This window comes from Diadema setosum, chromosome 15, assembly GCF_964275005.1.
Source record: "Diadema setosum chromosome 15, eeDiaSeto1, whole genome shotgun sequence".
Classification (NCBI taxonomy): Eukaryota; Metazoa; Echinodermata; class Echinoidea; order Diadematoida; family Diadematidae; genus Diadema; species Diadema setosum.
The window spans coordinates 6,483,631-6,503,809 of NC_092699.1; the positions used below are offsets into that span (position 1 = coordinate 6,483,631).

At 38.1% G+C, this 20,179-nt stretch overlaps 1 protein-coding gene across 1 annotated transcript in view; it reads right to left on the minus strand.

The window, feature by feature from the left end:
- Window positions 1–9,052: 9,052 nt before the first annotated feature.
- Window positions 9,053–20,179, minus strand: part of LOC140239061 (uncharacterized) — a 46,082-nt gene continuing 34,955 nt past the window's right edge. The window contains exons 5-11 of the mRNA XM_072318957.1: window positions 18,154–18,325; window positions 16,667–16,857; window positions 15,688–15,771; window positions 13,298–13,399; window positions 11,979–12,074; window positions 10,824–10,995; window positions 9,053–9,316 (exon numbers count right to left, since the gene is read on the minus strand). Coding sequence (XP_072175058.1) covers window positions 9,192–9,316; window positions 10,824–10,995; window positions 11,979–12,074; window positions 13,298–13,399; window positions 15,688–15,771; window positions 16,667–16,857; window positions 18,154–18,325 — 942 coding nt within the window. The 3' untranslated portion in view covers window positions 9,053–9,191. The remainder of the gene's footprint in view (window positions 9,317–10,823; window positions 10,996–11,978; window positions 12,075–13,297; window positions 13,400–15,687; window positions 15,772–16,666; window positions 16,858–18,153; window positions 18,326–20,179) is intronic.

The window sequence follows — 20,179 nt, forward strand, 5'->3', positions numbered from 1 at the left end:
AAATTTGTCTTTATTATCTTAAATCCATCTTTGTTCATATCTAGACCCCCTTTTTTTTTTCTTTTTAAGCTGGCATTTGCATAGGCAATTTTGATGATACCACTTAAGTCAAATATCCATTTATTTTTCTGCTAAAGTTCAGGGGCACACACTTTAAAATAAGCCATCCACGTGCACTGCAATTACAATGATTGTCCCAGCAGGCTACTGTATACGCCAAATATTTCGTGAGGTTTTTATTATTTGCGAATTTCGCGAGTCAGGTGCTATTTGCAAATTTAAAGACACACAAAAATATTGACTCTGATACCATCATGAATGTGACGTGCATGCATACATTTCGCCATCCAGTACTGTACTCCATGAGCGTGAATTTAACCATTGTGAAATCATTGGGAAGTTCCAATTTGTGAAAAAAATTGGACTCGCTTAATATATGGCGTATACAGTAATACAATAATTATCATCTGAAATGACATTAGTTCAGAATTACAATGTACTCTGGAGAAAAACTGAATACAAATAAAATACTAAAGGACCGCTGCATTTTTTACCACCCTTTACTAACCATCACCCTTTCGTAGCATACTGGGTATTTTATTTGACGGCGATGACACTGTGGCAATTGGTAAAGGCTTATTATTACCTTACTAATGATATAAATTAAAGACATTTTCTGCCAAAAGAAATGCAAAAATCACTGGAAAATATTAACAGCAAAATACACTTGTATGTCAGTGCCAAAAATTTTGGAGTCTGCAAGCCACAAGAGTGCAAAATTGCAGAAACACGGCCATAATAATTGTAGTTGTGGTGATGGTGTCGGCAACAATCAACTGTGATACACTCCCACAACTTTCTCAATTAGGTCCAATTATGTCAGTTTGAATATGCTGCAATTATAATAAATTTGAGCATGGTGCCGGATATCAGTTTAATTCAGCAAATGGAAAAAAAAAAAAAAAAAAAAAACTACACTCGCACTCTCATCACACAATAAACTGCAAAGAATATTCACTGCAACAGTGCTTAGACACAATTTGAGAGAGCAAAAAAATTAATTCACATATTTTGGCCACATGAGGGCATTCCCACTGCACTTATTTCTTTTCATGGTTGGATAATGCACTGGGGCTGGTCATAACAAGATCAACTATTCCATTGTGACCCCACTCACCTTCAATACTATTAACAGTCCTACTTCTAGTTTCACTACTACTACTACTGCCTCTGCCAACAGAGAAGGTGACTTAGGCCTACATTGAAAGAAGTTAGCAATTCAGTCAACATAATTATTTGCATCATTTTTCTCCCTTTCTTTCTTTCTATAATTCAAGTTTGGATTCAGACTAGAAAAAAAAATGATTGCCACGAATACATTCCTACATACACATACAAACCAATTCTGCAAGTATGAAACCTCTCAAATCTCTTTCTGTGCAAGGGATTTTGAACAGTGAACAATGTCATGTGGTTTCTGTGCCTATCAGCACTCAAAGCAGACAAGGGTTAACATGAAACGTTTTACCCTTCGCTATCATCACATCTCAACCCATCATCGCCACCAAAATGCAGACAGTTCAGATTTTTCAGCGAAAGGCTGATCACTGGATAATCCATGTCAACAAATCCGCATCACCCCGACCAAATCCCAGCAATAAATACTACACATACTCCTTCACAAACTTTTTAATTACAAATACACGTACAAGTAGAGAGATATGACTGAAATTGGTCATTTTTCATCCTATTGCAAAATCCACAGCTTGCCTTTTTGTACTGTTAAAAAAAGTAACACTACATGCATTTTTTTTTAGAATTTTCTTTTTCTCTTCCCTAATCCAGTGAGACATTTTCCTAAATATGAAAAAGGAATTCACAAACATCTACCTTAGAGAATGCAAGTCTCCCACAATACATTTTGTCCCAGTTTGAACAGAAGGCAGGATATGCATGATATAGGTCTAGATATCATAATGAGTAAGCAAAACATATGCACAGCTGCAGTTACACAGTCATTACTACGCTTCTTAGCTGTCATAAGATGAGTTCCAAGTTAAAGAATACACCTAAAACAAAAGGTAAACAGCAACATAGAATAGAGATGAGCATATTTCAACTAACACAGTATATTTGAATACCACTGAAAAGACAGAGACTAAAGTACATAGCCATTATATGGTAAGAATGTTGTAAATGCGCCGAAGCATGTAGAATACAACAGTAGAATATGAAAGAGTAAATATAAACAAGAAAGCTAAAATATCAGGATGATAATACTGTATACACCTCATAATTTTCTGCAACATCCGTAACATTCCGCAAATTGTGACTCGCATGACATTTTCATGAGTGGTCGGATTCGCAATCTCGCAATCAAAGAACCACAATGACAGAATGAGGAAGAAGTATTACCAGTTTCACAAGAAAACAGAACGACTTCCCACCTTGATGCCAATAAAGGTTGCATTTTCTGTCACCCAGGGAATATTTTTGCGAGTCCTTCATCACCTGAATGTCGGTTGACTCGCAAACTTTATAATATGACGTACACAGTAAACTCCTCTTGAAACAAGCGCTGGGAATGGTCAAAATTCAGAATCTTTCCTCCAAAATCAGAATGGTTGGGAGGTCTGCAAGCAAGCACGGGGTATATAGTTGATTAACTTTTTCCCGCTCACTTTCAAGACATTGCATCCCTTGGTCGCGACAATACACTACTTCTTCTACTGCCACTGCTGACCTGTTGGCACTTACATAAAGTCAATGACCATGTTGTGACGTCCAACTTGAAAGAGTTAAAGCACACTAAACTGTACTGTACAGTCTCTGTAGCCCCTCAGAAATGAGTGACTAGACAACCGACACATTTAAACGATTTCATTGACACGACACGCGGCACTACTTGTGAAAAAACTGTTGAGAATATGACTTTGATGGAGTATGTTAATATAATTGACAGCTAACAGAGCTACAGAGCAAGACGAAAAAATATTACAGCAACATGACTTTCAGGGCATGCATGGTGGGTGGGGGGAGCTATTGTAATCAAATTGATACAGAATACCACATCTCAGTACAATCATACATCACTACATAAAATTCTATGTGATCACAAACTCAAATATAATTCCTCCAATCAGAAGTTGCCCCCTCTAAGTGTGAAATATTATTTATAATGTTACAGCTAAAAAAAAAGAAGACCTATTGCATAAAATGAATAGCAGTGAATACGCTTCCATCATCACCATTTTGTCACTTCTAATCTTCAAATCTGATCAAAAAAGAATCATCATACTCAGGAATATCCACATATATCAATAATTCAATAGAAAACTTAATGTATATCATATGCAAAGATATCTTGTACATGTTTTTCCTTTTAATATAGTGGCTAATAAATAGTAAATATGTGGTCTTAAAATACCTTCAGGATGTGCTATTGCCTCTAACACCTGAAAACTGTTAAAGCATGCTGGTTATGTATAAATTCCTTTTACACACGGTGGCTACACATGTACACCACTTACAGGGTTATAGAATTCCAGCGGATGGATAAGATCAAGGCAGCAGTCCGATAATATTATTCTTGATTTCAGATCAAACTGTCTTCCTGCCATAAAGCAGAGAAACAAAATATTCTTCTTTGAGTTGCATTCCTAAAGGATTTTTCTGGATCTCGTCTGTCGGCCACAGCCTTATTGAGATCAAAATTGGTTATTTCATTGTGCGCTTTAAAATCATCTATACTTTGTGCCACAGTTTGCGCAAGAAGTGCCAAATGACAGAAACCGGACAATCTACACACAAATTCAGCAATTCTATAAATTGTCATTACAGCTGATGGCTGGACTAAAATTTGGATTGGCTGGCAAAATGAAATGTGACCAAAATGCAGGTAAGGCATTTGACTGAGAAACAGAAAGACAATCAAATACAGGGTCTAACACAGGTTCATGGAGTGTGATGTAAAACAGTCATTGCTAACTTGTTCTAATAGGAGAGTTCAATGTCTTGCAGCCCCATCCACACCCTACCCTATCCTATCCCCACCATATTACACCCACCTTTAATGCTATCAACACATCTGAAGTGCTATTCACAGCTAAACATACTGCTTTATTACACTTGTATATCATTTTTGTTCATAAAACAAACACTCAGATTCAATGCCATTTCTAACACACCTGGTCTATGGTGGTCACCTCTTAATGAACGGAACAAAACTGGTGCCTCACAGTTACCCTGTGTAAAAGGCTTAAACCTTCATTGCATAAAACATCAACATGCATGGCATAGCTTTTTGAAAATAAGAATCCAGTAACCTCGGCCTCGTTGCATAAAACTGTGGCAACTTTACAATCAATGGTAACTCTGCGATCAATGGCAACTACCATAGCAACACTCTTCAATAGCCAATCAAGGCCAAGAAATCACTGATGGGTACTCTAGATTGCATGAGTAACCATGACTTGTAAATCTACAATAGTTTCATACAAGGGGGACCTGCACGATGTTCCCCTTTATGTTGTGATGTTCCTCTTCTTTAAAGTGGTACCACTATGGTACTGCTCACAAGGAAAAAAACAAATCCTGATTTGAGATTCTGCAATATCATACTAAAAACATTTGAAGTGTCTGTTGACAAGTCTCCATGTGTAAGAATTTTATTTTTAAAGTAAGTATCAGTGACCATGTTTACTTAATTGGAAGAGTTTTCCTTTGCATATACATGGTGCATTATCTGTGGTGTACGTGTGACAGTTTACTATATTAGTTGTCTGCAAGTGGATTACCATACTTTGTCGGTTAGTCATCAATTATGCCAATATCAATTTATTTCATGTCAAGATTACAAGCGGCTTCTTACTTCTTCTTCTTTTTGACATCTAAGCATTCCACACATGTGTAAATCACAACGTCTTGCACTAAACAGACGATACAAACTAATTGAAATATGTTTTCAATAAATCCAATACATTTGTAGGTCCCCTAGAGATAAATGGCACGTTCACACACAAAATGAAATTGAATGCTGGCATGTTCACACTCCCTACCATCGCCTTAAGCTATTCTATGGAATGAATTTCTTTTTAATGCCCGCAAGCTTCATTCAACCCCTCAATTTACTGTACTTTATAAGACTCCTTCAAACTAAATTCCACTCTCTGATCCTACATTTTCTTCCTATCAGAAATCAACAGCAAGCAAAACCAAAAACATCCCACAAGTTTTGGCAGTGCATATTTAAGAATGGACAAACTGTTTCAAATTCCCATTGGAACCCTGCAAAAACCAGCTGCAAAATATGGCAATTATGCTAAAGTCCAATTCATTAAGAGAAGCCGTAGTCTATCTGGTACCAGGAGCAAAAAAAGAAATCAAGCGGAATAAAGGATAAAATGGATAAAAAACAGAAACAAATATGGCTTCACTGTAGTAAGGCACTTCGAGTGAGGACAGAAAAGGGGAAAATCCAGAGAATAAGAGAGGACTGAGCACTATTAATGAATGGTAGCAGTAGCTGCCATGAAGCCTTACAGTTAGTTGTATATTTCTGTGAACGACCTGGCCTTCGTCCATCGACAGGCTGATACCCTTTTCCACGGATCAACAACATCTGCAGGAACAGGACATGATGCTTACTAATCTCATGCACCTCGTCTCTGGAATCAGCTTCCATCAAATATCCCTACAGCGCCCTCACTGGCAACATTTTGAGATACCCAGAGACTGATTTATTTCCTTGACTTTCCCGCCACTTCCTCTCTGTAAAGCGCTGTGGAATCAAGTTGAACAAGAAAAGCACTCGGAGAGCGCAGACCTCCACCAGATCGCTCATTTCTATCCATAAACTCACGCCGAAAATCGCCCGATTTCCCAATATAGAAGCCTTCAGTTTACGTCATCAGCTTCCAGCTGCTGTGTGGTGCCTAGCCCAAGCAGAGCATGGGCTTGAGTGCGCGTATGCAAATCTCGAATTTGCACAGCTTGAACTCCCGAGTTCAATGGCCCTATCTGCCAAAAGATTAAAAACCCTTCAAAAATTTATGAAAAAATTCTCGGATCAATACCAAAATTTAATCATATCTTCCTTGTGCCATCATCAACCTTTCCTGCAAGTTTTATCTGAATCTGTTCACGACTTTTTGAGTTATTTTGCACACGGACACAACAAACAAACACCGAAGAAAACATAACCTCCTCCCCTAGCGGAGGTAAAAAGTGTCAGCAGTCTGCAGGGCTCTGCTGCTAGAAAGATCTGCGATAAGCAAAAAGGTTTGGCAAGCTCTCCAAGCAGAGACTGGGAAGACGTAGGGAAAAATGTGCAGCAGATTATACAAGAATCTCATCACCCTCCGTGTCATTGCAGATGCAAAGAATTGAATTGTTCTTTAATACCGTGACTGGAAACCCAAACTTGATAGTTGATTATAAATACTTGGCTTCCTTGTGTCTGCTTTTTGTGTTTATATTGCGGGGAGATCTTTTCTTTTTTTTTTACAGACCAGCCACAATGTGAAATTCTTCATCTTTTGAATTCCCCCTTCAAAATAATTGATTACAACATTATTTTAAGGTAAACAATGAGTATTATTGAGATATTGAATGACAAGGCATTCTCTCTGTATCACTACATTGGTAGTGACAAGTAGAACATAAAAACACTTCAAGTATTAATATAAAATCAAACGTTGTCAACATGTGCACAACTGGCCTTGAAACGGTTTCAGATCCTGAATTCCCCTCGTACATACACAGAAAAACAACAAAAATATGAACTTAATTTCAGGCCAACACAATGCAAACTGGAGCCAGAGTATCAAGCTACATTCAAAGAAAAAAAAAAAATTAGTGTGGCGTGGGTTTTTGGAGTGAACAACTTTGCTGGTTTCTTTGTCCAAAATGCTAAAACCAACTGCCTCACAAGTTTTTGCTTTGAGGGGAAAAGTTTTGAACAATATTGATAATGACATGCCAACAGAGGATGTGCTGTCAGGGCATTTATTTTACTATTTAATTTTACAAAACAAAGAAAGAAGTCACTTCTTCCGTTCCCTTCATATCTATAACAGCCGAGAAATTCATACTGTTACGAAAGACGCAGATGAAAAACTAATAAATACCGAGAAACACAAGACAAAATCTCTGCCTGGGTCCAAACCACAAAGTGCACATCCACATAGATATTTCAATGATCACATATTCAGCCGTCTCCGATGCCATGCTATGCATGCATTCTATTAACTGTAACATGGCTGCAATTATAATTTTGTTGTAGTTCAGCCATTCATCTCGTGACTGTGATAAAAATTCGCGTGTGAAGTGACTACCACGTCCTTGATAGCAGAAAGCAGCAGCACTTTCACACTGAAAAAAACAAAACAAAAACAAAACCCACCCAAAACAAAACAATGACTAGAAATGTCGCTTTGGCGACTGGTATGCCTCCGCCATAATGCATGATTTTCCCAATAGGTCTAGATAGTACATGTGGACACTGTGTGATTATATTTTCACAAAATTGGCAAAATATTGAAATGACAAGTTTGTCACAAATGTGTTGAATGTTCACCTTCCTTGACCTACATAGTAGGTTTAATTAGATGAATAGGAGAGCATGTATCTAGGGATTTAAGGACTTTAACTTGACTTTGACCCATTCATACATTTAGGCATTGAGTAATTTTCAAGGTACAGGTGTGGAGAAAAAGTGCAATTTCTGAATTGAATAGTAAATTGTTACCATTTTTATCTGGCCTTGACCGTAAAATTCATATGATAATTACTTTCAGGTAGAACATGCATAATATGTACTCAAAGTTTCAAGGTAACTTGAGCCACTTCCGAGATATGGAGGAAAAAGTTAGTTCAGCACTTTCACTTGATCTTTGACCTTTTGACCTTTGAGGCAAAAAAAGAAAAGAAAAAAACCTTCCAGAGAATTTCTATTAGGTTACACACGCATACACCAAATGTAAAAAAATAACCCTGCTGGCATTGCATAAATATGAGGGTAATAGTAAAATTTTGAAGTCTTGCACTTGACCTTTGACCCCTGACCTTTGACCCCATGAACCCTACATTCACTTCCAGTCAGTACATGTATATACTATGTTCCATGAAGATACCTTGAACAATTTTCCAAGGTACACAGAAAAAAAGTTTTTTACTTGACCTTTTGACCTTTGACCTTTGACCTCATGATCCAAACTTTCACCAGAGAATTGTAATTGGGTAATACATGTATACACTAAGTTTCAAGAAAATCTCTTCAGGCATTCAATAGATATGGTGGAAATAGTGAAATTTTATGTATTTGACCCTGACCTTTTGACCTTTGACCTTTGACCTCATGACCCAAACTTTCACCAGAGAATCTTAATTGGTTAATACATGTATACACTAAGTTTCAAGAAAATATCTTCAGGCATTCAATAGATATGGTGGAAATAGTGAAATTTTATGTATTTGACCTTGACCTTTTGACCTTTGACCTTGAGCATGTGCACCCAAAAGTTGATAGGCACAACTTCACCCCCTAATACACATACACTTGTACATGCCAAGTTTCATTAGGATACCTCAACAAGTTTCGATAGTTACCTTGTCCACAAAATTCATTACGGACGGACGGAAGGACGGACGGACGGACGGACGGAAGGACGGACGGACGGACGGACGGACGGACGGACAACCCGAAAACATAATGCCTCCGGCACCACTTCGTGGCGGAGGCATAAAAACATGCCCAATTGGACTGGCATAATCTCAGAAGTTAAAGATTGCTATTTCACGTAAAGGCAAATATCATTCTACGACAAATCAAAATTAGATTTCAATATTGATATCTGCCAATTTCCCTTACCTGAATAACACAAGAACTGAAAGAACATTTCGAACAACTGACTCGGGGAAGCAACGAGGAGTTCATAAACAGGTATATTATTTACTTTAGTTTAACAGAAATCTCTATCTTTGTACATATATACACCAGCATACAAGTAAATATATCCACACAACCATTAGAATGAAACCACGCGACCTCCTCAAACGTGGATCAATCTATCAGCGATAGCTGTGCGGGCCGTGACTCTTTGAAAGCAGAAACTTGGCTGTCATTTTCTCAAAATGGGCGTGTTCCGCTCCCCCGAGAGGGGACAGGGGTGACACCTCGCCCCTCTCCCGTCTCACTTCTTCTTCAGCTTGGAGAAAATGGACCCCCTCTTCTTCTCTTTGGTACTGGAACGCTTCGTGCCCTGGATGGGACCGAAATTCTCCTCGCTGGTTCCGTTGGCGGGCGGGGGATGCGAGTCTGTGGATGAGAGAAATATACATGTACAATTGTAGTTCCATGAACCACTCTGCTTTTACAAGAAAAACGAGAGTCAAGATTCACAAGATTACAATGCACACGAAAGTTCTTGTCTACACTATACGCATTGAACACCAGCGGCAATTTGCGAAAATTTCATGTTGCTAAAAAAAGGACATTGGCTCCAATTTGCAAAAATTTCATGCCATGAATATTTCTGGTCTTAAAGCATATGTGCAGAAATACTTTTGTCTACTAAATTACAAAGGAATATTTACTGACACAGGTCCACGATGTAAAATAAACCCCAGGACAAAGTTTCCATATGGATAGAAATTATACCTACATTTGTATCCAAAGTACAGAAAGTTACTGTAAATGCAAAAATAAGCAATTTCTTACATCATGATAATAAACTACCTAGTTTCACCTTTTTGTTGAAGTGAATTGAACTACTGTAAATGACCCAGCACATCTTGCCCCTGACCCAAAGGAAAAACAAAAATAAACTAGAAAAGCACTCTGAGAGCGCAGACCTCCGCCAGGCACGCAGCTCATTTCCACCACTGATCTTGTTCTTCCATAGATATATCAGTGATTTCCACCCATACGTATTTATAGCATTGTGTGCTGAAAGTCGCCCGATTTCCCAATATAGAAGCCTTTGTTACGTCATAAACCCTCAGCTGCATGGCGCGCCTCGCCCCAGCAGAAACTAGAGCACGCACTTTAGTGCGCGCAAAACCTCAAATATGCGCAGCCTGAACTCCCAAGTTCATTAACTCTACCTGCCAAAATATCAAAAATCCTTCATAAATTCCCCCAAAATTGTCGGATCACTACCAAAATTTAATCATTTGTTACTTGTATCATTCATAACCTTTCCTGCAAGTTTCATCCAAATCAGTTAACTACTTTTTGAGTTATTTTGAGTTATTTTGCACACGGACAAACTAACTAACAAACACACAAACCAACGGTAACGAAAACATAACCTCCTCCCTTGGCGGAGGTAAAAAGTAAACATTTTGAAAAGTACTCTGAGAGTGCAGACCTTCATCAAGCAGCTCATTTCCACCCATGCACACATGTGCTGAAAAAAGCCCATTTCCAAGCAATGTAGAATCCTTTCTAGTGTCTCTACTTTAGCTTCTTGCTGCGCCTAGAGCATGCGCTAAGTTCACATACAATGTATGTGCACCTCAAATGTGCACAGCTTGAATTTCCTAATTTGTTGGGTTTATATGCCAATGATAGAGAAGTCTTTAAGAACTCATTAAAAAAGTCCTGAATGCAGACAGTTATCTGGACCAATACCAAAATATTGTTTTCTATTCCTTTCATCTTTTCTCGTACATGCCATCCAAATCCATTCATAAATATTTGCATTATTTTGCAAACGGACAAATAGGCAGACAAACCATCCTTGGCAATAACGTAGCCCCCTTGGCAGAGGTACAAAAAAAAATAATAAACCAAAAACTGCACTTTGAGGCATGGTACCTACCTTGCGGTGGTGCAAAGTCTCCAATGGGTGTCTTCTTGGTCAGTACCACGTTGCCGCCGCTGCCCGGCTGGTGCTGGTAGGTTGGGTCGATCGCCGTCAGGATGTTGCCGCTTGACTTGCCCTGACTCTCGCCTGACCTTTCACTCCGCTGCAGCGAGTCTTGCCCCCCTCCCTGTGCACGGACGCAGAGACAGACAGAGAGACAAACAAAAATGACAGACACACAGACTGATACTCAAACTTAAATTGAGTTCCTCATGTGAATGTAGCTCGAGAAATTTCTGTGCATGCACCAACAGTAGTATAAGAGGTGTGCCTTGTTCCAAAGTCCAAGCACAACTGCATTTGGGAGAACCACTGGAAGAGTTTTTGAGCTCACCAATCATTCTGAAATCTAAGTATTTCTAGCGACATTTACGCACATCTTTGCTTTGGGAGTGCCATGTGCTTCACATGTTCAACAACCTGCACAAAATTGGACACTCTGCAGATCAGCAAAGATGGTGGGAAAACTCAATTTGACAAGCCTCTGAACGGAAAGCAATGTCAGTGCCATTTTGCCGACAGTGCAGGAAACCTGACATGATAAGAACGCTAAGAACAAGAAGTTTTTCACCTTGCTGGATATCTTGTGATGACAGTTCATATACCAGTAAAAGAAACACAAATATATATATACACGTGTATGTGGACCTAAATGTACATCTGTTACTACTGCAGTAATAATGTACAATGTACGATTGCCCTGCTAACCACTGATGTTTTTTCCTTGTTGCGTTCTGTGTTTTTCTCCCTGTGTCATGAATATTCTAAATGTGGAATATTTCACAGGGTGGAAATCACTGTCTATGTAACAGGCGGTATCTAATAACAAGCAGATCTTGTTATACCGGTACCAAATTTCCCCTGCATTTTAAATCTTGCCTGCCTTTTACTTGGGGGGGGGGGGGGAATAAAAAAAAAATGCATATAGAAAATATGATATTTGAAAGTGTATATATAAATATAATAGTTATGTGGATATCTATTTACATATTTTTATCTATCCATTTCTCTATTATATTTCTTCATTTTTTTTTAACTGTTGAATTTCATTTTGAATGTGCTTGAAGACTAACAAAAAAACATCAAATCTACGACAGCCCTATAACTCACGGGTCTGCCACTGATGTCTGTGAGCGTCACACCGTTGCCTTCCTTGGCATCCGCTAGGACTGGGACCTTCTTCTCTTTGCTGACGTGGACCATCGGCTGCAGAGAGCGAGAGAGAGAGAGAGAGGAAAAAGCGGATACCATTTACACATAGGTCATTATAAAATGCAACTGTGGATAGTCTTACAGATGGATCAGATGTGAAGAGTAGGTAACAAGTTTACCCAGTTCAGCAGAAACTTAGGAAGCCTTGAAGTTGTGCCGTGCAACTCATCTTTGTACCTCACGAGTCAAAAGTCACCACTGTGGCACAAATACTGGGGAAGCTTACTTGTAGCCATAGTTTTTATCAACACACTTGTGGTCTTGACAAGTAAATACTGATCACTGACTAGCTTAAACCAGGAGGGGTGACACTCTTAAAACCGAATGTCGGTCTAAAATTCTACCACGACTGAAATCTGCATTAGATCCGGCTACTTCTGAGAGGTGGGAGATCATTGAGAGTGCAGTCACCTTGCAAAGTTCAATGACCTTTGAACTTAGACATGCATCTTTTGCATTTCCTTGCAGCTCACACATAGGCCTTCAAAAGCAGCAAAAAAGGCATGGCCTTGGAGCACTTTCATATAATTAAGAGCACAGTGATGTCAATGAATGTTCAAAATTTGTGTTCAATCGATAATCCCTTCAAAATGGCTGCCACTGTGATATCTATCCCCTTTTTGTTACATGTGTACGATGAAAGGTATTTCAATGGACTTGAATACTGTATACGCCATATATTTAGCAAGTCTAAATTTTTATAAATTGGAACTTCCAGACGATTTCGTAAATCGGTAAATTTGTGATCGTGGAGCACAGTACTGAATGGAAAAATATACATGTGCATGCCACATTCATATTGGGATCAGAGTCAATATACATTGTATTTGGGAGTCTTTAAATTCACGAATAGCATCCGACTTGCAAAATTAGCGAAAATAAAACCCTCACAAAATATTCAGCATATACAGTAGCATCATAATTTGAAAACCTTTTTTTTTTTTTCTTTAGATTCCTTGAGAAGTAGTATTCGACACATTTGATTTTCCACTGTTGATTTTGGTGATGAGTATTATCCGTATCAAGCTGAGATTTTTTTCTTTCAGAATTTGACATAAAACCAACCCTCTTTATAAGAGGAAAATCAAATTCAAACACACATACATACATAATATATGTAAAAACTAACTGATATCCTCCACTTCTGTGGGTTTTGTGATTGACGGTTAAGTGCCTAGGTTACTCTACGGAAGTGAGGTTAGAAGGAGAAGATTTACTGCGGGATCTGCCACCTCCGCGCTGATCCTGTTCATGTACTTATTGCGTGTCTTCTTCTTTGCCAACATCACCTCCTCGTGCTGCATTTTTCTGGCAATTTTCTGGGTGAAAAAAGAAATAAATTGTTGGCAAAGACATAGAAAAGACAGAAACGAACAAACAAATGGCTAACTGACCTCATAAAGGATATCACGGAGTACTATTAAACTCATGAAACAACTGTGTACCTTTACGTTCCTTTCTCAAGTGTAGTGGAAAAGACTTAGTATTCTAATCGATATATGAGAATTATTTCACTCAAAATTATCGTAAGTGTATAAAATCAGCCCAACAAGACAGAAAAATTGTTAATTCAAAGATTTGTTTAGCTCCCTCTGCGGCAACTGGCAAACGGCAAAAAACTTTTCCCCTCTAACGTGGACATAACAAGATATCCTCTAGCATTATGCATCTCTGTCTGGGCTCCAACCACCCTAACCTACCCATCAGGAGTGACATGTGATTCTGCTGGCACCGTTTTACTATAGCAGGAGGAGGTCTGTGCTCTGTTCAGCTGGATTTACACTCATATGCGCACCCCACATAAGGGTTGTTTCATCTGCAGTGTGTCGACGAAGAATATGGTGCACATATACGTGTAACTTTTGGCCGACTTTACTTCATGTAAAATTCCCCAAAATTATGGAACTCTTCTTCAGAGGACATAGAGCATCATTAACTTTTACAGAGATTCAAGAGATTATCTTTCAAACTGCTCCTTTCCGGGAGAAAGTGCACTGATTCAACACGGTTTCTATCTGAACAATGCAGAAATATCAGCATTTTGGTAACTTATTCAGGTTTCAGTAGTGATGGGATTTAGACGATGACATCACCTCTTACAGCGTCTGATGGGACATCCACAAAAAAAAAAATGTAAATCATTGGAATGCTTCATTACGTTCTTTTAGAAACAAATTATTGGTGTAGAAGGAAATTTTCTCTACTTTTCTATTGATACCTTTCTGCTTGCTGTCTGGAGAGACAACAGCAGATATTATTTCTTCTTCTTCTTCTCTTCAAACTCAGTTTTTTTCATAGTGTATCATAAATTTATGATCTTTTGTTACAATTACAAGACATGTAACTTTACTGGAAGTTAAAGGGATGGTATAGTTCTGGTTGTGTTGGGGCTTCACAGTTTCCAACATTTCTTCTTTTTTTTCCTGAGATGATGAGAAACCTCTTATGAAACATGAAGGAGTATGTCATTTGAAGGGGGATTCAAAGTTTATTTGATGAAAATTGGTTTTAAAATGGCCGAGATATCCAAAACAAAGGGATCCTAATAAAAGGTGGGACCCACTTTTTATTAGGATCGCTTTGTTTTACTTCATTTTTGGATATCTAAACCATTTTCAACACGAACTTTCATCAAATTAACTTTATATTCCTCTTAGAATGGCATGCTCTGTAACATTTTATACAAACCTGGTTTCTTAATATCGCGCAAAAAGTTAGCAGCTCAATTCTCGTCTCAACTGATACTACACTATCCCTTTAATGTTCCAGAGAATATTCCATACTTTGACCCCTTGGAGCCACAGGAAGGGCTGTGCCAGTTAGTATTCCAACATATCATCAAAATAGAATTGATGCTCATTTCATCTGGAAAATTGGGTGCAAATTTTATTGACACACACACTATTTCCTCATTTGATTTTTATCAGCTTCACACACCACTGTCAACAGCTCTCCATGGCCAAGGAAAGAGCTGTGAGAAATTGAAACTGGAACTCAACGACTCGAACATTAGAAGCAGCCCCTCTACAATCTCTTGAGAATATTCCCTTTCATGAAAGTTAAATCGAATGGTTTCAAAACTGTGAAAATCTTTGTACTTTCTTTCTCACGCTGCTATTTATCAAAGCCGAAAGGAAACACCGTGGCAGAAGTTAATGAAGAACGAACAAAAGAATATGAATTTCCAGATCCTATGTTGGACTGGTGGCACGCACAGCGCATTAATCACTAAGACAATGGCTTTTTCAGTACTCCTCTAACACAGAGAAACTTTGCTGCAATATTTGCAATGACGTATTATGCCGTCTTTATATCCACCATACATCTCTTCTTTCCCATTCTCTCTTCATCTCTCTCTTTCTTTCTCTCTTTAATCTATCTACCTGCAATGTAATACGCCCTCAACTGAACTAGCGTGAAAATGAGAATTCGTGAATATTTTCTGGAAGGTATTGAAATATGTACAGAAATACACTCATCTGGGATATTATCAAGTGAGGTTTAATGAAATTTGGCTGGTGAGCAAAGTTCATTGCACAAGAGTCTGCACTTTTACAGTTTCCTCTGAGCTGCTGTTTTTCTCTGTCTCAAAGTATTGATGCCTTACCTCATCATGTAGAAGCTGTTTATGGTGCTGCTCTGATAGCCTCGATCTTTCTTCCTCCTCCTTCTGCATACGTCTCGCGATATTCTGGGGAAAATAACGAGATAACAACAAAACAATGCTAATTTGTAGCTTCAAACCCTTGGGAAACTCATTGATCAACAAGTCATATCTAAAAGGGTTAAATGAAGATTGAGTTTAATGAGAAATCAATGCATTTTCCTCTACCTTTCATTCGTTAATGGAAAAAAAAAAATGTTTCTTGCATATAAGTTTCAGCACATGAACCCATTTCACTGGCAAGTCTACTGCGTCTTCAACCCTATCACATTCAGAATTGACATGGAATTTCAAGGAACTTCTTGTATCCCCATTCATATTTGTTTCTGTGGTGACAATTTGTCGACTACGTAAGATTTGCCAAGTCCAACAAAGACACTCTGGCTTATTAACCTCTTCATTAATCAAGGACAATTGTCTTTACTATCCACTGCTTCATTCAAATATCAATACTATGTTGTACATTCACGTTTACTTGAGGCTCTTACATGGATATTAATCCACTGGGAAAAGCATATATGGCACCCCTTGTACACATCATTATATTTTGTGTACATCTGTAACATTTTTTTTGGATTGAAATTTGGGAGACAATTTTGCAGGTGGTTGAATCCACCATTGAGGACCACTGATGGAGTGGAAAATAAGAACTACTGTATTCCTTGTCAGAATAAAACAAAAAGTTAGTGATTTTCCACCCCCTTTATTAGTACTTACTGCAGTACAAGTGGCAAAAACCCAGAGCCCACTGATCAACCTAATGGTGCTGCACACGAGACCACAACACCTCCACTGTATCAAAGCCGGCTACAGTTGACATGGCCGAGTCTTGAACCAAACACCCTACGATCAAAAGAATACCGGCACTTGACCGCTCGACCACGACATTTCCACCTATGACGGACTCCAGCGAGTTTCGTACCTCATCGTAATTCAGCTTGGCAAGTGCGTCCGACTCCTCGTCGCTGTCCTTGTTGTCCATGGCGACGGTCATCGGCTGTTCGATTCCCCCGGCGGCCGCGACCGCCGGCGACGAGCTCGATCGGTCGTGACTTCCTCGGCTCGGCCTTGAGTCTGCTATTCTCATTTCCCCCATGGCGTCTTCCACGTAGTCTTTGGTAGGAGGGTGAGATAATGACCAGGCAAATAACTGGCATGAATACATGTATACAAAACTTCTCACTTTTCCTTTAGGCCATGATGTTTAATTTCCATTGTCTTGTGTTAACTGCACTCTCGTTTACATAAAGCATCTTTTGTTATGATTACACTACATTGTCACAAAGTTTAACAGCACTGTCTATTGAAGGAGCTCCCCAGCCAAAAGAGGCAATCAAATAGATAAGTACATAGATAAACAAACGAATATTTATATTTTTCACCTCGAAAAGGAACACTCTGCAACATTTACAGGCATGAGACAGAGAAATTAAAAAAAGAAAAGAAAAAGAGAAGAGCTACTTTGCAAAGGCAACAAAGTCACCGAGCAGGGAGAGGATGTGGGAGGAGGATGTCCCCTGGCATAGTGGGGAAGTGTTTGGAATTCAAGATCTGAATAACCCATATTTTAGTACATTCTACAATTTAAATTTAATTTTAAACCATTATCATATAAATAACCAATCTTACAAGTGGACTTGTGAATGTATGATACTTTAGAAATTTACCACGAAAAAAAAATATTCTTGAACTGCTGTACCTACTCAAAAAGTTTTGCATTCAATTTCACCATTTTATCTTACGACCATAACTTTCAGCTAGTAGGAGTCTACCTGTGTTTGTTTTGTCCTGCCAAAGTGCGGATGATGTCAGTGATGTTTGAATCAAATCACAATCTAGCAGTCTTGAAACTGTACCTTTTTCTTGCTTTGACTATCAACTATCACTTTTACAATGTACAGTATGTATACAATATGTCTCCCCAAAAAATTACAAATTTCCACATTGATAACTTTCAATATGATTACACTCTCTGAATGCTATTTCAGGGTCTGAAAATATAACATCTTTTATGTAAATTTTTCAGAAAACCCCATTTAATTTGGATAAGCAGTCATAGAGAAAAGTGGATCATTGTAAAGCATGTCATGGGTCTGTTTTTTCCAGGTTTAGCACTTGCATGCTCTTGGAACTGCATATTTATGTGTGAACACAATGGACAGAACTTGGAGGGAAGGGATTCCTGACATGCTCTACACAGATCCTCATTTCTCTCTTACCACAAAAGCAAATCGCATGGGATTTTCTGCAAGATGTGGGTAATAAGTTATAGCTTCATACCCTGAAATTGCATTTGGATTGATTCACTATTTTTAAAGTTATCATTGTGGAAAGACCCACTGTCATTTTTGGGGGGACATATGTTTTATATATGTGTATTTATACATTTTTTGTTGGATTATAATCTACCTGTCTTCGTCTTGTGCTTGCCCGAGTGTGGGTGGTGCCGGTGACCGTTCTGTTGCTGTGACAACCGCCTCGCTAGCCGCTCGTCCTGTTCCATCTGACGCTCCTCCATCCTCCGCCGCCGCTCTGCCTCCATCCGCTGCTTTTCCTGCATCTGTAACCTCCTGGCAAGCATCTGGGACGTTTGGGGGAATAAAGAAGCAAAATGAAATTGGTAGACACAAAACAACTATCTAACAAAGTAAATACTGTAAATCATATTTATTTTTTCATGATTAAATTTGCAGCTCAACAAATTCGAACTGCACAATTTGCTTACTGGCATATTTTCATCCAATTCACAAAAACACAACAGCAAATATTGATTCCACATTTCCACGCATGGAAATCAATGTACTACTTAACTGCGGGACATGCACACTGAAGTGTGCGTACAACGTATCATGCCTCTTATTAAAGAAGATCAAGTACAACACAAGGACACATGTTTTATCACATTATACGCAAAAAACAGTCCATTTGAACGTACAGCCAGCACAGAAAACTATTGTCATACACACGCTGAAATTAATACCGTTACCCATACACACACAGGTACTACTACTGTAGTAGTATTCATCAACTTATGAAGAGAATGCTTTAATAACCTGTTCTAAGTGTGCATAGAATTAGAAAGATCACTGAAATATTTTTGTTGGCTTTAGGATTCACATTGCCAGTCAAAAATAGTGTAAAATCTGCAAATATTTCTGTACCTACAACTACAGTAGTCTCGTTCCCAACTACATGAGATTTCGTTCATGAACTCTGCTTCGGGCCATAATGTGACGGAAGGAAAAATGAATCTGTGTTTAAATCTTGTTCTTGTTTTGTTGTTTTTTACACTTTTTCAAGCAAGAATTTACTTCATTACCAAAGTAGCACCATGTCCTAAAGCCCTCATTTCATCACATTTCTCACTTAATCTGATATATCAGGAACTTGATATTGATCAGCAAAAAAAAAAAAAAGCAAAAAAAAAAAGCAAATGACAACAAAAGTAAATATGCAACTCCTACTGTCCTGAGATTTTGTGGGGAAAAATATTATCAGGCAAAAAAAAAAAAAAAAAAAAGAAGAAAAAAAAATGAGACAAGAATATTAATATGTAGCAATGAGTCATGCCTGCTTCTGAGACAAGCATCACGTTTTCCCTTCCATTAAGAACTGATACGATCATATGTTTGCAAGTGTTGATTTAAGATGGCAGAGCTAGGCTTCCTTACAGGCACTTCTACTGCAGGATGTGCAATGTTTTCAATCACAATATCAAATTCTAGAACCATGTTTCAATTAGATTTCTTTTGTGTTTTTTTTTTTTTTTCAATTGATACCTTTGGTTATGTTAAGCTTCCCTTTATAATGTCAATTTTATGACTGTATAACTTTATTCTCTTATTCTCTTATTTTTTTTTTCTTGAGGGGGTACTATTGTCTTGATAGAGTTTCCTTCATCTACTTTGGACCTTTCTGTTTCATCCATCTTAGTTCTTTTATCCATTTTCTTCTTGAAAACTGCCAAATACAATATAAACTTTTTTTTTGTTGCAGACAGTGTTTTGAACTTTGAACGTATACAGCACTTGAAGGATGCCATTTCATGACTTTATAGTGAATTCATTGAAAAACTGTGCTGTTCTTTGTAAAATTGGCATTCTCTCTCCCTCAACCTGTTATTTCCTTATGGGAGCAAGCATTATTTTTCCTGCATTATCTTCATAAGTTTTTTTTTTTTTTTTTTTTTTTTTTTTTTTTTTTATTGTGAGTTTGAATTTCAAAATTTGGGTGGTAACTGTACAAATGACTTTGTTCGAAACAGAATAAAAAATACATGCAATGTTCAGCTGCGGGCTGTGAAAATAATTGTGAATACTCAAACCAATTATGACAAAGAGAGAGAGAAAAAAAAAATACCATAAAGGACTTGCTTAAGTAACACGAAATAATTAACAATTTTATTGTATTTGTTCTTACCAATTACACCAATTCA